A 19,464-nucleotide genomic window follows, 5' to 3' on the forward strand; every position below is an offset into this window, starting at 1 on the left:
CATGATGCAGTGTTTTTCTGATAAGTCAAAGAAGATAAAAGTTTGGCACCTTGATTTTCCCACTCAGGACCCCTTGGCAGAATTCCCTCACAGACTCTGTTGTTATTTTTTCTTCCTTGAAAGCGTATTTTTTCACCAGTTCGATGTTGATAAATCTGATAGTTGGGATGTCGCTGTTTTGGAGTCCAAAGTATTCTAGAACTCCCGCATGAGGGCCGGAAGAATCGATGGAGACAAAAAGGATCTACGTGAGACAAGGACAAGAAGAGATTTTCAAAAGTTACACATATACAGGATCCGCTACCAAGAATGTGTGGAGCATTGGGTAGTAACTACACATACGTAACTGACTCACTGCTGCATCCCAGGGAATCAGCAAGCAGCCATTGTCCTTCTAATGAACCTGAAACAGTAAATGAGTTGGGGAAGACTTTCATTTGTAATTTTGTGTTGTTATACAAGGAGTCCCTAGCAACCTCTGAAGGATCCCTGGTTGAGGAAGGTTGGTATAGAAAATGTATTGAAGAAGAATTTCTGGCATGGCATTTTATACATAGTAACATTAATCTAGCTTGGACCAATGAACTATGTATATACCATACCTGGCCGATGCTCCTAGAAGCTGGAAATCACTGAAGTAGACACCACTACCCCACTGATCTCCACTTGCTTCCGGGTCTTGTGCTGAGCGGCCAGGCCTGCTGCATTGTAATTATAGAAGGCTGGCTGCTCAGCGCTGGTGCCATTTTCCTAATGAATGCAAAGCGTTCTTCGGTTGGACGAGATGGAGATTGTGATGTCACCTCCTTGCTTCTTCACCTCATTCAATCAAAGAACGGTTTTAATGTCTGCATTTCTTTCTGCTCATTATTATTACTATTTGTTTCATTTAATTATCACTGAAAAAAGTTGTGTCCTATATTGCAGCCCTGGATGTCAAATATTCTAAGTCATCCTTTCTCAACCTGGGTTCTATGGAACCTTAGGCTACCTGTAGAGTAGCCTTTATCAACCAGGGTTCTGTAGAACCCTAGGCTACCTCTAGAGTAGCCTTTATCAACCAAGGTTCTGTGGATCCCTGGGGTACCTCTAGAGTAGCCTTTATCAGTCAGGGTTCTGTGGAAACCTAGGGTACCTCTAGAGTAGCCTTTCTCAGCCAGGGTTCTGTGGATCCCTGGGGTACCTCTAGAGTAGCCTTTATCAGTCAGGGTTCTGTGGAACCCTGGGGTATCTCTAGAGTAGCCTTTCTCAGCCAGGGTTCTGTGGAAACCTAGGGTACCTCTAGAGTAGCCTTTCTCAACCAGGGTTCTGTGGAAACCTAGGGTACCTCTAGAGTAGCCTTTCTTAGCCAGGGTTCTGTGGAAACTTAGGGTACCTCTAGAGTAGCCTTTCTCAACCAGGGTTCTGTGGAAACCTAGGGTACCTCTAGAGTAGCCTTTCCCAGCCAGGGTTCTGTGGATCCCTGGGGTACCTCTAGAGTAGCCTTTCTCAGCCAGGGTTCGGTGGAAACCTAGGGTCCCTCTAGAGTAGCCTTTCTCAACCAGGGTTCTGTGGAAACCTAGGGTACCTCTAGAGTAGCCTTTCTCAGCCAGGGTTCTGTGGAAACCTAGGGTACCTCTAGAGTAGCCATTCTCAGCCAGGGTTCTGTGGAAATCTAGGGTACCTGTAGAGTACCCTTTATCAGTCAGGGTTCTGTGGAACCCTGGGGTATCTCTAGAGTAGCCTTTCTCAGCCAGGGTTCTGTGGAAACCTAGGGTACCTATAGAGTAGCCTTTCTCAACCAGGGTTCTGTGGAAACCTAGGGTCCCTCTAGAGTAGCCTTTCTCAGCCAGGGTTCTGTGGAAACCTAGGGTACCTCTAGAGTAGCCTTTCTCAGCCAGGGTTCTGTGGAAAACTAGGGTACCTCTAGAGTAGCCTTTCTCAGCCAGGGTTCTGTGGAAACCTAGGGTACCTCTAGAGTAGCCATTCTCAGCCAGGGTTCTGTGGTAGCCTAGGGTACCTCTAGAGTAGCCTTTCTCAGCCAGGGTTCTGTGGAAACCTAGGGTACCTCTAGAGTAGCCTTTCTCAGCCAGGGTTCAGTGGAAACCTAGGGTACCTCTAGAGTAGCCATTCTCAGCCAGGGTTCTGTGGTAGCCTAGGGTACCTCTAGAGTAGCCTTTCTCAGCCAGGGTTCTGTGGAAACCTAGGGTACCTCTAGAGTAGCCTTTCTCAGCCAGGGTTCTGTGGATCCCTGGGGTACCTCTAGAGTAGCCTTTCTCAGCCAGGGTTCTGTGGAAACCTAGGGTACCTGTAGAGTAGCCTTTGTCAGTCAGGGTTCTGTGGAACCCTGGGGTATCTCTAGAGTAGCCTTTCTCAGCCAGGGTTCTGTGGAAACCTAGGGTACCTCTAGAGTAGCCTTTCTCAACCAGGGTTCTGTGGAAACCTAGGGTACCTCTAGAGTAGCCTTTCTCAGCCAGGGTTCTGTGGAAACTTAGGGTACCTCTAGAGTAGCCTTTCTCAACCAGGGTTCTGTGGAAACCTAGGGTACCTCTTGAGTAGCCTTTCTCAGCCAGGGTTCTGTGGATCCCTGGGGTACCTCTAGAGTAGCCTTTATCAGTCAGGGTTCTGTGGAAACCTAGGGTCCCTCTAAAGTAGCCTTTCTCAGCCAGGGTTCTGTGGAAACCTAGGGTACCTCTAGAGTAGCCTTTCTCAACCAGGGTTCTGTGGAAACCTAGGGTACCTCTAGAGTAGCCTTTCTCAGCCAGGGTTCTGTGGATCCCTGGGGTACCTCTAGAGTAGCCTTTCTCAGCCAGGGTTCGGTGGAAACCTAGGGTCCCTCTAGAGTAGCCTTTCTCAGCCAGGGTTCTGTGGAAACCTAGGGTACCTATAGAGTAGCCTTTCTCAACCAGGGTTCTGTGGAAACCTAGGGTCCCTCTAGAGTAGCCTTTCTCAGCCAGGGTTCTGTGGATCCCTGGGGTACCTCTAGAGTAGCCTTTATCAGTCAGGGTTCTGTGGAACCCTGGGGTATCTCTAGAGTAGCCTTTCTCAGCCAGGGTTCTGTGGAAACCTAGGGTACCTCTAGAGTAGCCTTTCTCAACCAGGGTTCTGTGGAAACCTAGGGTACCTCTAGAGTAGCCTTTCTCAGCCAGGGTTCTGTGGATCCCTGGGGTACCTCTAGAGTAGCCTTTCTCAGCCAGGGTTCGGTGGAAACCTAGGGTCCCTCTAGAGTAGCCTTTCTCAGCCAGGGTTCTGTGGAAACCTAGGGTACCTATAGAGTAGCCTTTCTCAACCAGGGTTCTGTGGAAACCTAGGGTCCCTCTAGAGTAGCCTTTCTCAGCCAGGGTTCTGTGGAAACCTAGGGTACCTCTAGAGTAGCCTTTCTCAGCCAGGGTTCTGTGGAAACCTAGGGTACCTCTAGAGTAGCCATTCTCAGCCAGGGTTCTGTGGTAGCCTAGGGTACCTCTAGAGTAGCCTTTCTCAGCCAGGGTTCTGTGGAAACCTAGGGTACCTCTAGAGTAGCCTTTCTCAGCCAGGGTTCTGTGGAAACCTAGGGTACCTCTAGAGTAGCCATTCTCAGCCAGGGTTCTGTGGTAGCCTAGGGTACCTTTAGAGTAGCCTTTCTCAGCCAGGGTTCTGTGGAAACCTAGGGTACCTCTAGAGTAGCCTTTCTCAGCCAGGGTTCTGTGGATCCCTGGGGTACCTCTAGAGTAGCCATTCTCAGCCAGGGTTCTGTGGAAACCTAGGGTACCTCTAGAGTAGCCTTTCTCAACCAGGGTTCTGTGGAAACCTGGGGTACCTCTAGAGTAGCCTTTCTCAGCCAGGGTTCTGTGGATCCCTGGGGTACCTCTAGAGTAGCCTTTATCAGTCAGGGTTCTGTGGAACCCTGGGGTATCTCTAGAGTAGCCTTTCTCAGCCAGGGTTCTGTGGAAACCTAGGGTACCTCTAGAGTAGCCTTTCTCAGCCAGGGTTCTGTTGAAACCTAGGGTACCTCTAGAGTAGCCTTTCTCAGCCAGGGTTCTGTGGAAACTTAGGGTACCTCTAGAGTAGCCTTTCTCAACCAGGGTTCTGTGGAAACCTAGGGTACCTCTAGAGTAGCCTTTCTCAGCCAGGGTTCTGTGGATCCCTGGGGTACCTCTAGAGTAGCCTTTCTCAGCCAGGGTTCGGTGGAAACCTAGGGTCCCTCTAGAGTAGCCTTTCTCAACCAGGGTTCTGTGGAAACCTAGGGTACCTCTAGAGTAGCCTTTCTCAGCCAGGGTTTTGTGGAAACCTAGGGTACCTCTAGAGTAGCCATTCTCAGCCAGGGTTCTGTGGAAATCTAGGGTACCTGTAGAGTACCCTTTATCAGTCAGGGTTCTGTGGAGCCCAGGGGTATCTCTAGAGTAGCCTTTCTCAGCCAGGGTTCTGTGGAAACCTAGGGTACCTCTAGAGTAGCCTTTCTCAACCAGGGTTCTGTGGAAACCTAGGATCCCTCTAGAGTAGCCTTTCTCAGCCAGGGTTCTGTGGAAACCTAGGGTACCTCTAGAGTAGCCTTTCTCAGCCAGGGTTCTGTGGAAACCTAGGGTACCTCTAGAGTAGCCATTCTCAGCCAGGGTTCTGTGGTAGCCTAGGGTACCTCTAGAGTAGCCTTTCTCAGCCAGGGTTCTGTGGAAACCTAGGGTACCTCTAGAGTAGCCTTTCTCAGCCAGGGTTCTGTGGATCCCTGGGGTACCTCTAGAGTAGCCATTCTCAGCCAGGGTTCTGTGGAAACCTAGGGTACCTCTAGAGTAGCCTTTCTCAGCCAGGGTTCTGTGGATCCCTGGGGTACCTCTAGAGTAGCCTTTCTCAGCCAGGGTTCTGTGGAAACCTAGGGTACCTGTAGAGTAGCCTTTGTCAGTCAGGGTTCTGTGGAACCCTGGGGTATCTCTAGAGTAGCCTTTCTAAGCCAGGGTTCTGTGGAAACCTAGGGTACCTCTAGAGAGTAGCCTTTCTCAACCAGGGTTCTGTGGAAACCTAGGGTCCCTCTAGAGTAGCCTTTCTCAGCCAGGGTTCTGTGGAAACCTAGGGTACCTCTAGAGTAGCCTTTCTCAGCCAGGGTTCTGTGGAAACCTAGGGTACCTCTAGAGTAGCCTTTCTCAGCCAGGGTTCTGTGGATCCCTGGGGTACCTCTAGAGTAGCCTTTCTCAGCCAGGGTTCTGTGGAAACCTAGGGTACCCCTAGAGTAGCCTTTCTCAGCCAGGGTTCTGTGGATCCCTGGGGTACCTCTAGAGTAGCCTTTATCAGTCAGGGTTCTGTGGAACCCTGGGGTATCTCTAGAGTAGCCTTTCTCAGCCAGGGTTCTGTGGAAACCTAGGGTACCTCTAGAGTAGCCTTTCTCAACCAGGGTTCTGTGGAAACCTAGGGTACCTCTAGAGTAGCCTTTCTCAGCCAGGGTTCTGTGGATCCCTGGGGTACCTCTAGAGTAGCCTTTCTCAGCCAGGGTTCGGTGGAAACCTAGGGTCCCTCTAGAGTAGCCTTTCTCAGCCAGGGTTCTGTGGAAACCTAGGGTACCTATAGAGTAGCCTTTCTCAACCAGGGTTCTGTGGAAACCTAGGGTCCCTCTAGAGTAGCCTTTCTCAGCCAGGGTTCTGTGGAAACCTAGGGTACCTCTAGAGTAGCCTTTCTCAGCCAGGGTTCTGTGGAAACCTAGGGTACCTCTAGAGTAGCCATTCTCAGCCAGGGTTCTGTGGTAGCCTAGGGTACCTCTAGAGTAGCCTTTCTCAGCCAGGGTTCTGTGGAAACCTAGGGTACCTCTAGAGTAGCCTTTCTCAGCCAGGGTTCTGTGGAAACCTAGGGTACCTCTAGAGTAGCCATTCTCAGCCAGGGTTCTGTGGTAGCCTAGGGTACCTTTAGAGTAGCCTTTCTCAGCCAGGGTTCTGTGGAAACCTAGGGTACCTCTAGAGTAGCCTTTCTCAGCCAGGGTTCTGTGGATCCCTGGGGTACCTCTAGAGTAGCCATTCTCAGCCAGGGTTCTGTGGAAACCTATGCAGGTTGCTAAAGGTTCCTTGAATAACAAATTTTGCCTCTCAGAAAAGGAACCACTGGCACTGAAGGTCTCTTAGCTATATATATGGGGTAGATTCTTCCCAATGACAACACATGTAAGAAAAATGATTTCCAGTGATCATAATCATCCAGTGATTATCATCGTCTTCAATGTAGAGGGAGCTGTAGATATAGTAAATATTAGCAGGGGTTCCCTGAGACAGGAACGTTTTTTCAATGGTTCCTCTGTGTTAAAATAGTTGAGATAGGCTGATTGTTAGAGGCTCCTTGACAGGTGAGTTTTGGTGGAATCGTCTCCTGTCCACACTGACCAGCAAGGTAAAGAGACAATTTTCCACTGAACATCAATGTGAGGAGGAGATTTTATCCTAAAATGAAAGTTAAGCTGGCCAAAGATGGATTGAAATTCTTCCAATTTAGCAGAGGCCGGTCAAATTTTGATCCATGTATGGTAGTCCCCTTTCAACAGAAGTCCCATCCTTAAGTCTCGTACACACACGTCGAAAATTGGCAGGGAATTTTCGTCCGACGACCGATCTGCCGATTTTCGGCTTGTTAGTATGGTGCTTCCGACAACCGACTCCGACTTTTCGGCCGAAAAAAATCTGGTGTGCAGACTATAAAATTTTTGTTGGCCGTCAACACAACGGCCGATTTTCGTGCAGTCAGTACAGATTTCGACAGGGAAAAGTCTAACGAGCAAGTCTGGGCATGCTCAGTGAAGAAAGAAGACAAAGAAAGCAAACCAACACATGACATCACTTCTGAAGTAGAATTTTGTCGGGCGAGAAAATTCGTGTGCAGTCTAGGCACATTCCAACCAACAAAACACAACTCTGGACAAAAGACGGACGATCGGTCGGCCGATAATCGTTGCGTGTGTACGAGGCTTTAGATTGACTTCTATCAAATTGGAATGGAGCCTCACTGTCATAATACAATGAGGTTGATTTACTAAAGGCAAATATACTTTGCAATAGAAGTGCACTGCAAGGGCAGTTGCTCTAGAACTGGGGGGGTATCTCTGAAATGAGGGGAAGCTCTGCTTATTTTTATCATAGAATCACGTGCAAGCAAAAATGCAGTTTTTTATTTTCCTTGCATGTTCCCCTCAGATCTAGAGCACCTGCACTTGCAGTGCACAGACTATTTACCTTTAGTAACTCAACCCTAATATCTCAGTGGAGAGTATTCCTCTTGCACCTTGCTCGTGTGGGTGGAGGAATCTGTTTTTTTCCAATCAGCCTGCTAACCACCTTTACTGTTTATGCCAATATACCTTGAGCTATAGATATAGGTATTATTATTAGGGGTTCCCAGAGACCTGAAATTATTTGTAGAGTTCCTCCGAATTAAAATGGTTGAGAGAAGGGAAGGCTTTTCTATAGTGCTGCTGCCCTCCTATGTTTTATATTCCCTGTTACCAGAGTGCAGTCCGAAAATGTTGTAAATAAGTAATTTTTCTCCACTGTTTTGCTCTGAATCGCTGATGAGGCTGCACTGATGGGTACTGATAAGGCGGCATTATTATGCAGGACTAATGGGCACTGATATGCAGCACTGATGGGCACTGATAGGCGTAATTTAAGGGCACTGATGAGGAGACACTAATATGCAGGACTAATGGGCACTGATAGGCGGCACTGATATGCAGCACCGATGGGCACTGATAGGCGGCACTAATGAGCACTGATAGGCGGCACTTATGGGCAATTATAGACGGCATTTCTTATGGGCACTGACTGGCATCACTGATGGGCACTGTTGGGGCTGCACAGATGATCAGTGCCCAGTGCAGAGATGCCACTGATTGGCTCTCCTTTACTCACATTCTGTCAGTGGTATAAACGGTACTTTCATCTGTGATTGGACACAGCTGATCACATGGGTAAAAATCCACGTCATCAGCTCCTTACCAAGATCGGGGCGCGCCAGCGCGGTGAAACTGGGGCAACACCATATGGCATTGTCCTAGAATGAGAGGGGATCCTGTCTGCCATAATTTGTCTATACAGCAGGGGGGGGGGGGGGGGAGAGGTTAAGGAGGTTCACCCTCTTTTTTTGTCCTATTGAACGTTATTAATGAGACTGAAAATCACAATTTTTTTGTGTTATCACCAGAACAGGAATAAAGGGGAAATCTTCCAATGGAGACACTAGTTCTGATGACAACTGGATATTCCCTTACTTTGTAGGGATTTCCTCACACTTCCTGTTTTGGCAATGGGACAGGAAGTGAAGGAAAATCTCCCCAATGGTTATAACCCCTCCCTTAGCCTGCATTCACACCTAGCATATTTGAAATATGTGTTTTTCATCCTTTTTCACTTTTTTGCACAACATTCATGGGGAAGCCCATTGATTTCAACAGTCTGCCCTACATGTGACAAATGCAGCAATGTAGCTCTTGAAACTTTTTGCTTCATTCGAGTTTGCGCATTTTTATCGCATAATGTACCACATTTGTTTAGCCCGCGTGTCTGCTTGCCGCAGTTCAATTACAACGAATTAATTGTAATGAATTAATTATTAATGGAGTGCCATTAACAATTGATCAAATCAATTAATTAATTTTTGAGTGCCCTGGAGAGTCCGCAGATGTGAGTGGAGCCTAAAGCCTCGTACACACGATCAGATTATCGAACGATCTTTCATCCGCTTTTTGTTGCTTGCGAGTCTCCTATGGAAAGTAAAGAGGTTACTTCCATACGAATTTTCCCGTACGACAGAATTCTACTTCAGAAGTGATGTCATGTGTTGGATTGCTTTGTAGGTGTTCTTTCATTTCTGAGCATGCCTAGTCTTGCTCTTAAGATTTTTTTCGAACTAAAACTGTGCTAATTAAACGAAAATCAGACGTTGTGTTGACGTACGATAAAAATTTTATAGCCTTCACATCCAGTTTTTGTCATCCGAAAATTCGTAATCGGTTGTTGAAAGCACCATACTAACAATCCGAAAATCGGCAGATCGTTCGACGGACGAAATTTTCCTTCCGATTTTCGTATCATGTGTACTAGCCTTTACTTTATCCCAAAAAAAAAAGTTTTGCCTTTAATTCTGCTCTAATGTTGGACTGGCCATGCGGAGGATGGGGTGGAGGATGACTAGAAGCAGAGAAGAACGTTCTGGCAGAGCTTCCAGACGGCCAGAAAAGATATGAAGGACAATAGACGTCCTTCGACAGAGACCATGCAACCAATGCCTCAGTGAAATGACCTTTGTAGTAATCATCTCATCTCATGATATCTATTTATTGTAGGCCTGCCGGAGTACTGAATAACTCACCTTCCCTTTGAATTCAGCAGCTGCACCACGGAAATTCTCCAGCAGCTGGAGCTGTGACTCTTCCGTCTTATTGATAAATAGCAGCAGGTGATTTGGGATCTTCGCTGCAAAAATTCTTTCTGATGTCTGTTGGAAAAAAGGAAAATGCAAGTGATCATCGTTCTTTATTGGTCACAGGTGTATTTTATATTTATTCACTGGCTGAGCTTCTTTCCTGTATGGCATGGAGCTAATTATCTCAATATACATGAAAAAAAGGAACTTTAAAAGTGCCGTTCTGAGTCAAGGAACCACACCATAAATAAACTATTTTCACATATGTAGCATCCTCCTAGACAAGTGCTAGGTAAAAGCATCTATTTTGCTCCTGCTGTCCATTGGCGCTTTTCCACTGCATGGAACCGAACGGTTTGGCTCGCTTTTGTGCTTTTCCACTGCTGGTACCGCATGGTACGGTGTAGGAACGGTTCGGTACGGTACGGTACGGTACGGCGGCGCTTTTCCACTACATGGAACCGAACGGTACGGCTCGCTTAAACAGTACCACCTCGGTTGTGGTTCCAACAGGGCCGTATCGGTACCATATCCCACAATCCTTTGCATGCAGCCTTGACTGTTTGTCACTACTAGCCACTGATTGGTCAGAGAATCATTTGTTATCCCACCCACTTTACTTTAGTGGAAAAGCAAACCGTACCGAACCGTTCCAACACCGTACCATGCAGTGGAAAACCAACAGAGCCAAGCAGGGCCGAGTGGAGCCAAGCCGGTACATGCAGTGGAAAAGTGCCATATCAGGGGAGCTGATCTGTTAGTTTTGCCTGTCACATGTTTCCAGGTGTGATTCACTGGGTCTGGAGGGAGTGTCCCCACTGTGTCCAATGAGGGAGCTTGTTGGACAGTTGAGGAAACCCAGCCAGTGATACATCCTGTTTCATGGCAGTCCCAGTGGGAGGGCATGTGGCAATGCATCCTGGGATTGACCATAAATACGGAGGGGACATGTGACAGGGTGTCTTTTAGCGGGAGCAAAGTCCCAGGAGGAGGTGGACGGCTGTCTCTCCTCCTGCAGAGTGAGGAAGATGGTCCAGGCAGTCGGCCTAGGGACCAGGTGTGGAGCTGGGCCACAGAGGATCCAGTGTGCTGACCAGTGGAGCTGCTGGGCAGAGGACTTTTAGGAAAAACAGTATCGTAAGTACTGAGGGATCTGCCTAGGGGTCTGCCTAAGAGAGGGGACCCCTCCAGAGAAGTCAGGGGATCAAGGAGCCAGCTCACTCAGAGTGTTACAGTAAGGGGGTGCCGTGTAGTGAACCCTGAAGATTAGGGACAAAGGGGGTGGCAGATGTTCATCAGTACAGTTCAGTTGCTTCGGAGTCCAGAGTACTTCAGAGAATTACTTCAGTTCTGCGTCACAGCTAGTGACAGACTGAAACCAGCGGCCTAGCCATGACTAGCTCAATTTCAGTGTTACCCAGCGTTACTCAGCGTTACTCAGCGTTACTCAGCGTTAACCAGCATTTACTCAAGTCATCCCTGCCTATTGTGCATAGTTTTGTTCAGTTAGAGTATCCCACTCATTCCTTCTCCTATTCAAGTTCCTAATAAAACATAAAAACCAAAGATACTGGACTGCTTCTTGTCTGGGGTAAAACACTTGGAAAAATGCCAGAATGTTATGTTGTTGCTAATGGTAACCCAGGGGAACCCACACACAGCAGCTCTCATGGGAGTAGTGCTAAACATATTTATTACAAGAAGTTCAAATCAACTGATTATAATACAATACAACGGACCATAGATCACGCAATCAGTTGTAACCTCCTAGTCTTTACCTTTAGCCATTATCACAGCGATTCTGCCCACAGTTACAAATCGCATGGCAATCGCTGCAAAATGAGTGACGCACGTTTGGGTGCCATTCATTCTAAATAGAACGTGCTGCGATTTTAATGCACTTTTTTGTGGCAAAAAACACCTTAAAAAAAATCTCATGAAACTTGTGTCCCAAACAGAAGCAGAAGTTTCCTTTGGGCAACAAACATGCAAAGAGCAACCCACTGAAGTGAATGCGTGACGCACAGAATCCTATGAAAATCCCCCACACAAAATCCCTAATGGGAATGTAAGTTCCCGCTACGTGAAATGAGAATGGGGCCATAATCTGTTCCTATTCCAATTACAATTTTATCATCATGTTTGGAGATGCTGAACTTCTCTATACTCTTCTCAATAGCCGCAAAGGACATAAATAGACTTTGTGTGCACCAAATGCCTATACAAACCTAGATATTACCTTGGAAAATCCATGTGTTCTGCATAACCTGTGCAGAGAGAAAATGTGTGGGAGGGACCCATCAGGCCCCACCCACTACAGAAAACTACAGGAGGGGGTGGAGACAAGACCAGTCACCCTGCACAAGGAGAGAGAGCAGCAGTGAGTGGTCTTTATTGCAGGAAGCTCCTGCACAGAGGGGAAGTCTCTCGTTTTGTCTGGGCCGGTAGAAGGCCTCGCCTGGCCCGCAGACTCCTGGTCCTACCCAAGCGACACGGGGGTGTTGCCCTCCCCGATGTCCGCCGCTACTATCAGGCGGCACATCTGGCAAGGTGGATGGACTGGGCGAGACACGCAGACCTGAAGCAGTGGGTGAGTCTGGAGGCCTCCTTGTTTCCGTTTTGTCTGCCCAGGGCACACCTGATTCTGAAGGACCTTCCAGTCGAAGCTAGACATCATCCCACCTTGGGCCCGACCCTTAGGACGTGTGCGGTGGTGGTGACCTCCAGGGGTCTAGCGGATAGACACTCCCAGCTATTCCCGATTTTGGGGAACCCACGGTTCCCCCCGGGTTGCGCAGGGGATAGATTTGCTGCTCTATTGGCAGAAGGAGCTTTCCAGGTCTCACACTTCTGTGAGGGCCACGAGTGGGTGTCTCTGTCCCAGTTGACGTCGATAACGGGACGCTTTCGCTTGACTCGGTGGCAGGCATTACAGCTTCTCCACTTTCTGAGAGGACTGGGGCCCCCGACGCGGTTCGGAAGAGACCACACCCCGCTGTAGCAAGTACTGGTATCGAGGGGAGCTCTGCCCCATGCTCTTTCACTGATGTACGAACTCCTCTCCATGCCGCCAGAGGACTTTGTCCTACCGGGCATTTCCAAATGGGAAAGAGAGCTTCAGAAGACATTTACTGACTCGGAGAGGCGCAACATTATCAGATTTTCTCTCAAGTCTTCAATCTGCACCCGCATCCAGGAAAGCAATTACAAAATCCTCATGCACTGGTACTATACTCCAGACAAACTGAGCCGTATCTTCCCAGAGGCGACTGATAGGTGCTGGCGTTGTCTGCAGGATAGAGGCACCCTGTCCCACGTTTTCTGGAACTGCCCCCTGATCCGGGGCTTCTGGTCGGAGGTCCGTCGGATCTCCCAGCTGATGACGGAACGCGTCATCCTGGATGACCCGGCCTTCTTCTTGCTGCACTGCACTGGCATTGCCCCTAAGCGCTACAAACGCTTAGGCACCTGACGGATGCAGCTAAATCCTGTATAGCCCTCTGTTGGAAGAGCACGTCGCCCCCAACGGTCTCTCTCTGGCTGCGTAGAGTCAAATGGCTTAATGAGCTGGAGGACCTGGTTCTTACGGCTCAAGGTAGGAAGGAGCAATACTCCAAGACCTGGGCATGCTGGAACTCTTTTGTCGTGTCTGCGGAGGGCATGGCCCTGGGTGGGGTCGCTGGTTCGCCCACGGACTGACCTGTGCGGTGGTCACCCGTGCGGGACGACTCTAACCGTTTCCTACTGGTCGAGCTTCCTCTTCACCTCCACCCGCTACTGAGTCTATCTACTCCATTCTCTCCTCTGCTCCCCTGTCGTCTCCTATCCCTTCATGTGCCCCCCCCCCCTTCCTGCCTCCCCCCCCGTGTCCCACCCGCCCTCCCTACCTGACCTGGACTTTACCTGATCGTCTCTGTCTGGTACTTATGAAGTGGTTACCCCTGTTGCATACGTGTGCATCACTTCCTTTTACATATCACTTACCCCATGGTTTGTTATCATGGGATTTACTGTTACACTAGTTGATACCGTGCCATTTTTTATGGAACTCTAATTATATGTTATTGGTCTGATAACGTGGTTGTTGGCGTTATCCTCAGATGCTTCATGTACTCTACATTTTGGACTTGTGTTCTAATGCATATTTTGGGTGATGACTGTATTATGTTTGATCAATAAAAGGAATTTGAATAAAAAAACAGAGGGGAAGTCTGACACTGGATTACTGCACAGATCTGGAAGAAATACACAAAGCACACCAAGATTTAAGTAGTAACATTCTACTTCTTCAAGGGGATCTCGTTTTGTGTCAAAAATGAACTGCGTCAGTCTCAGGAATTTTTTTTTACTATGGATGCACCAAAAACAATCCCATGAACCTGGGGAGGGCTGTAGAGCATTGGGGAAAAGCCAAATCCCACAACCCATTTTCCCATCTAAGAGGTGAGTATTACAAGTCACCCATCATGCCACATAAGTATTGTATATGGGTAGAAAAGGCATCAACATGGGCAGCTTGCAGCATAGAATGCATTAAGATAAAAAGAAACTTCTGACTTTACAACTCCTTTAAGAAAAGCCATCCCTCCTTTTTCAAGGGTCCAAAAGTAACTGAACAATTGAATCAAAAGCCGTTTCATGGCCAGGTGTGGGCTACTCCTTTGTTTTTTCTTCACCAGGCAGCTAAACGGTCTGGAGTTGATTTGAAGTGTGGTATTTGCTTTTGGAATCTATTGCTGTGAACCTACATCATGCCTTCAAAGGAGCCGTCCATGCAAGTGAAAAAGGCCCTTGTAAGGCTTCAAAAACTAAACAAATACATCAGAGAGATAGCAACAACATTAGGAGTGGCCAAATCAACAGTTTGGTACATTCTGAGGAAAGAAGAATGCACTGGTGAGCTCAGCAACATAAAAATGCCTGGACATCTACGGAAGACAACAGCGGTGGATGATCGCAGGATCTTCTCTGTGGTAAAGAAAAACCCATTCACAACATCCAGACAAGTGAAGAACACTCTCCAGGAGGTGGGTGTATCATTGTCAAAGTCTTCAATCGAGAGAAGACTTCATAAGTGCAAATACAGAGGGTTCACCACAAGGTGCAAACCATTCATAAGCCTGAAAAATAGAAAAGCCAGATTGGACGTTGCCAAAAAAACATCTAAAAAAGCCAAACCAGTTCTGGAAAAGCATTCTTTGGATGGATAAAAGTAAGATTAATCTGTACTAGAATGACGGGAAGAATAAAGAGTGGGGAAGGCTTGGAACAGTTCATGATCCAAAGCACACAACGTCATCTGTAAAACATGGTGGAGGCAGTGTGATGGCATGGGCATGCATGGCTTCCAGTGGCACTGGGTCATTGGTGTTTATTGCTGACGTGACAGAAGCCAGAAGCAGCGGGATGAATTCTGCAGTGTTTATAGATATACTGTCAGCCCAGATTCTGCCAAATGCAGCAAAGTCATTGGACGGCGCTTCAAAGTACAGATGGACAATGATCCAAAAGACACTGCAAAAGAAACACAGGAGCTTTTGAAGGAAAAGAAGTGGAACATTCTGCAGTGGCCGAGTTAATCATCTGATCTCAACCCAATTGAGCTTGCATTTCACTTGCTGAAGGCAAAACTAAAGTCAGAAAGACCCACAAACAAAGAACAACTGAAGACAGCTGCAGTTAGAGCCTGGCAAAGCATCAGAAAGGAGAAAACCCAGTCTTTGGTAATATCCATGGGTTCCAGACTTCAGGCAGTCATTGCCAGTAAAAGATTCCCAACAAAAACTAAAAATGAACATTTTATATATGATTATATTCAGGTTTATGCACTTGCAGGGTTCTAATGAGGAAAGTGGCAGGGTTTGCATCCCTTTAGACGTGATTTCCATTTGGGACATTTTTGTTGCAAGAAATGCCCAAAATCTGACATGTATCTTAGTGCAGATTTCTGGGAAACTTAGTGAGCCAATCACACAAACAGGAAATCACATTTGTACACCATCTGTGTGCAGAATACATCCAGGTTGCCATATTGCATTGAATTTTACAGAGAATTGCAGCACTGCATTTGCTATTTTCCCCCACAAAAGTGGAGTTACCCTTTAGGTAGATTTTTAGGATGTTGGTACAAATAGATCTCATTGACCATGATCAATATTCTCTTACTCTTTTCTTTGTAATAGCTAAATATCTGTTGACCTTTGTATTGTGAAGAAAACCATAGATGGGTAAAAAGTTCCCTTAGCTATGTGAGTGACTTGCCCACTGTCTGTAGGGTCAGGGTCCTAACATCCCTGCTGATACAACCCACAGCTTAGACTGCAACATGTGTGGTTAAATTATCATTATTAAAGAATTCCTTGGACTCTAGTCCAGTGACTATGCCTAGGCTGAGAAGATATCATCAGTTTCCTGCAGGCAGAAAGAACCATTTCCTCGGTCTTCTCTCCCTCAGTGATTAGACTGTTCATTACAACTTTGTAGCAATCCACAAGGTGAGGGGCCCCAGCAATGGCTGATTGTTTGTGAACACAGCCAGGAATTTCACAGGCACCAGAGTCAACACCTTAGTCAGCATCTCAGTCCTGGAACTAGCTGACATTGGGTGATGCTTGGGACAGATAGCTCCATCCTTCTGCAGAGGGGAGGAGGGAACCTGGCAATGCTGCGGGGGGTGAGGGACGGGCTTGGGGGATCACACAGGGGCCCAATAACAGCAGGAGGAAGCGGCTGCAGGAGGAAAATGGAGGGGAACGATTCCTATATATGCTGCTCCTCCTATCCAGGTGTACAGGGGGCCATGCTTCCAGGGCTGGCCCAAGACATTGTGCTGCCTAGGTCCAAGAAAAAAAATGCTGCCCCACCCCAACAAAAAATAAATATAAAATGTAAAAAATAGTATATATACGGTTATCTTCCATAACTCACCACCAGACTGGTCCACCAAACACCCACTGCCTGTCCTCACTCCTCCTGTCACTCCTATGTCTGCCATGCCCACCGCCCTAGAAGATCCAGCCTGCCCTGTGTAAGATGGAAAATGCTGATGACTGACGTCATTGCGCACACCATGATCACATGGGGGACGTTCCCTGGAGGAGACACTCCGCCTCCTCATACTCATCAGTTTGCACTACAGGCAGCAGCATGAGATGGGGAAATGCCACTTGTAATGCGCCGCAAACTTATGGCACACAAAACTGCTCAATTTGCTGTCAATTTGCTGCCTCTCTCCAAGTTCTGCCTGGGTCCAATGGACCCAACGGGAGCCATGGTTGGGCCGGCCCTGCATGCTTCCTGTACACCTGGTATGCTCCTGATATAGTGCTGTTTTCCAGTAGCAGTACAGAGACGTCTCATCCCATTCACGGAACATGGTGGTTCCCAGGCTCTCCCATTCCTCCAGGGAGCCTGAGACCACGTTAAATGGCAATAATCTCTGGGCCAGAATCTCAGTCCTGGAAGTAGCTGACTCTGGGTGATGCCTGAAAAAAAATGATTCCATGCTTCTGGAGAGGAAAGCAGATAAAAGTATCAGAGGGAATACTGTGAAAAGGTATTACTGGAAGTGTTACACTTACACCCTTATATATCTGGGAAGAGGGAAGGAGTGAATGGGTTGTATAAGGGTTTTACGGCAAATTTCCAAAATTTCGACCAACATCAAAATTGTAGAAGAGATGCTACTCTGAGCTGTATGCTCACTCATATGCAGGAAAAACTGATTTGGGTCTCTTGTAGTGAATGAGACCATAAAAACCGGTGTATTGCATCAGGGTGCCAACAGACAATTTTAACCTAAGAGTTGGATGAGACATGATGGTCAGACCATTGATGTTCCTCTACAAACATGACCATGCAGGTTTGTTCACATGAAGAGTGGATGCACCCGTGGCTCTGGTCTGTCTTGAGGGCAGGAGATGGGGGGTGGGGTAAGGGTATACACAAGCGATTGGCCAGCAGGAATATGCCAGTCCCTAGCAATCAACTTCCTAGCCAAGAAGTCTCAGCCCGGGGATCTCAGCTGGTTTGGGAAGGACTGGGTGGATCTAGAAGTAATATAGACTCTTAAAATAAAATTAGAGAATACGCACCTGATCACTGTATTCTGTGACCAGATCCATGCTGTTTGCCATTAGAAATCGAAAGAGCTCATCCTTGTCCAAGCCGAGGTCCTCATCCAACTTATATTCATATCTCTCACCAGCCTAAAAGAACAAAAGATTTTATTTGTACAATACCAGCCATTCAAAATCTTCAAACAATCCAGTTTTTTACATGTACCTCCGGTGTAACCCAGGTAATACCAGGCAGCAGATAAACCTAACAAATCCGAAGCCAAACCTTTTTTCTTTTTTTTTTTTTTTTTAGCCTTGGATGGAGTGTGGAGTGGTTAGACCCCCTGTGAGTTGTATTCTGCATGTTTTCCTGCAAAGATGATTCACCCTATGTGAATGTTTGACCATTCTTCCAGAAGCGCATTTGTGAGGTCAGGCACTGATGTTGGATAAGAAGGCCTGGCTCGCTCCCAAAGATGATCTATTGGGTTGAGGTCAGGACTCTGTGCAGGCCAGTCAAGTTCCTCCACCCCAAACTCACACATCCATGTCTTTATGGACCTTGCTTTGTGCACTGGTGGGCAGTCATGTTGGAACAGGAAGGGGTCATCCCCAAACTGTTCCCACAAAGTTGGGAACATAAAATTGTCCAAAATGTCTTGGTATGCTGACGCCTTAAGAGTTCCCTTCACTGGAACGAAGGGGCCAAGCCCAACCCCCTAGAAACAACCCCACACCATAATCCCCCCTCCACCAAATTATTTAGACCAGTGCACAAAGCAAGGTCCATAAAGACATGGGTGAGCGAGTTTGGGGTGGAGGATCCTGACTGGCCTGCACAAAGTCCTGACCTAAATCCGATAGAACACCTTGGGGTGAATTAGAGTAGAGACTGCGAGCCAGACCTTCTCTCCAACATCAGTGCCTGACCTCACAAATACGCTTCTGGAAGAATGGTTAAACATTCCCATAGACACACTCCTAAACCTTGTGGTCAGTCTTCCCAGAAGAGTTGAAGCTGTTATAGCTGCAAAGGATGGGCCAACTCAATATTGAACCTTATGGACTAAGACTGGGATACCATTAAAGTTCATGTGTGTGTAAAGGCAGGCGTCCCAAAACTTTTGGTAATATAGTGTATATATTAAAATGTGAGAGGTAATATAGGATATACTGTATGTCTGTTTTCTTTATAGGATTATTCTTCACTACAAAAATGTGGATACAGCAGTGTAATATTGGCCAGTATCACAACTTCAGGGAAAATAGGTCTAACTAGTGTATGCCTAATGATGTAAACTGATGTAAAGTAAGATGGTTTAGGTTCTTGCACTTTTCCTTTCAAACAATATAACGGCATGCTGAGAACAAGAAACAACCATTCTGTATACAACATAGTTCTGGCAATGGTGAACTGGCATCCCTTCCCTGTTGCGTTTCACAGTTCATGATTTGCCATAACTATATTGTATACAGAATTATGGTTATTATCCACTTCCTGCGAATCGACGTAGCTCTATGTCGGCTCAGAGAAGTGGTTGTACCCAGGTGATGCCTGCAGTTAGAGGCATCATCCCAATACCATTTTTTTTTAAGCCCGCGGTCGGCTTTTAGGTGATATCGGCCGTTACCCCAGCGAGCGGGAGGCGACACCCCCCCCCCCCCTGCTACCGTCTTTCGCGGCTCTTCCCAGGTCTCCCGTCCTACTGGGAGACCCAAGCAACCAGCCGGCACGTCTGCTGGCTGGTCAGAGTCTTTGATCAGGTCTCCAATAATGTAGTAACCCGGAAGCAGCGTGATGACGTCACATTCGGGTTACTCAGCGGCTAAAGGGGCCGAATCTAAAAAAAAACCTGTCAGTATTCAAAAATGCAGATTTCTGCATTTTGAATACATTAAAGTGCAGTGGAGGGGTCTGGGGTCTTTTAGACCCCCAATCCCTTCATAAAGAGTATCTCTCACTGCCTATTACTGTCAGAAGCGATGTTTCTGGTCCTGGTCAGGAAGGGGGTAAAATCTTCCGGGGGTTAAGTGGTTAACCACTTAAGCCCAGGAGGATTTTCCT

General features: G+C 47.3%; 1 protein-coding gene across 1 annotated transcript in view; it reads right to left on the minus strand.

Annotated features, from left to right (window-relative positions):
• PDIA2 (protein disulfide isomerase family A member 2) overlaps nucleotides 1-19,464 on the minus strand; it is a 50,366-nt gene that overhangs the window by 22,279 nt on the left and 8,623 nt on the right. The window contains exons 5-7 of the mRNA XM_082260019.1: nucleotides 17,436-17,549; nucleotides 9,289-9,414; nucleotides 50-244 (exon numbers count right to left, since the gene is read on the minus strand). Of these exons, the coding sequence (XP_082116145.1) occupies nucleotides 50-244; nucleotides 9,289-9,414; nucleotides 17,436-17,549 (435 nt within the window). The remainder of the gene's footprint in view (nucleotides 1-49; nucleotides 245-9,288; nucleotides 9,415-17,435; nucleotides 17,550-19,464) is intronic.

The sequence above is a fragment of the Pelophylax lessonae genome (assembly GCF_965119305.1).
Source record: "Pelophylax lessonae genome assembly, chromosome: 6".
Taxonomy (NCBI): Eukaryota; Metazoa; Chordata; class Amphibia; order Anura; family Ranidae; genus Pelophylax; species Pelophylax lessonae.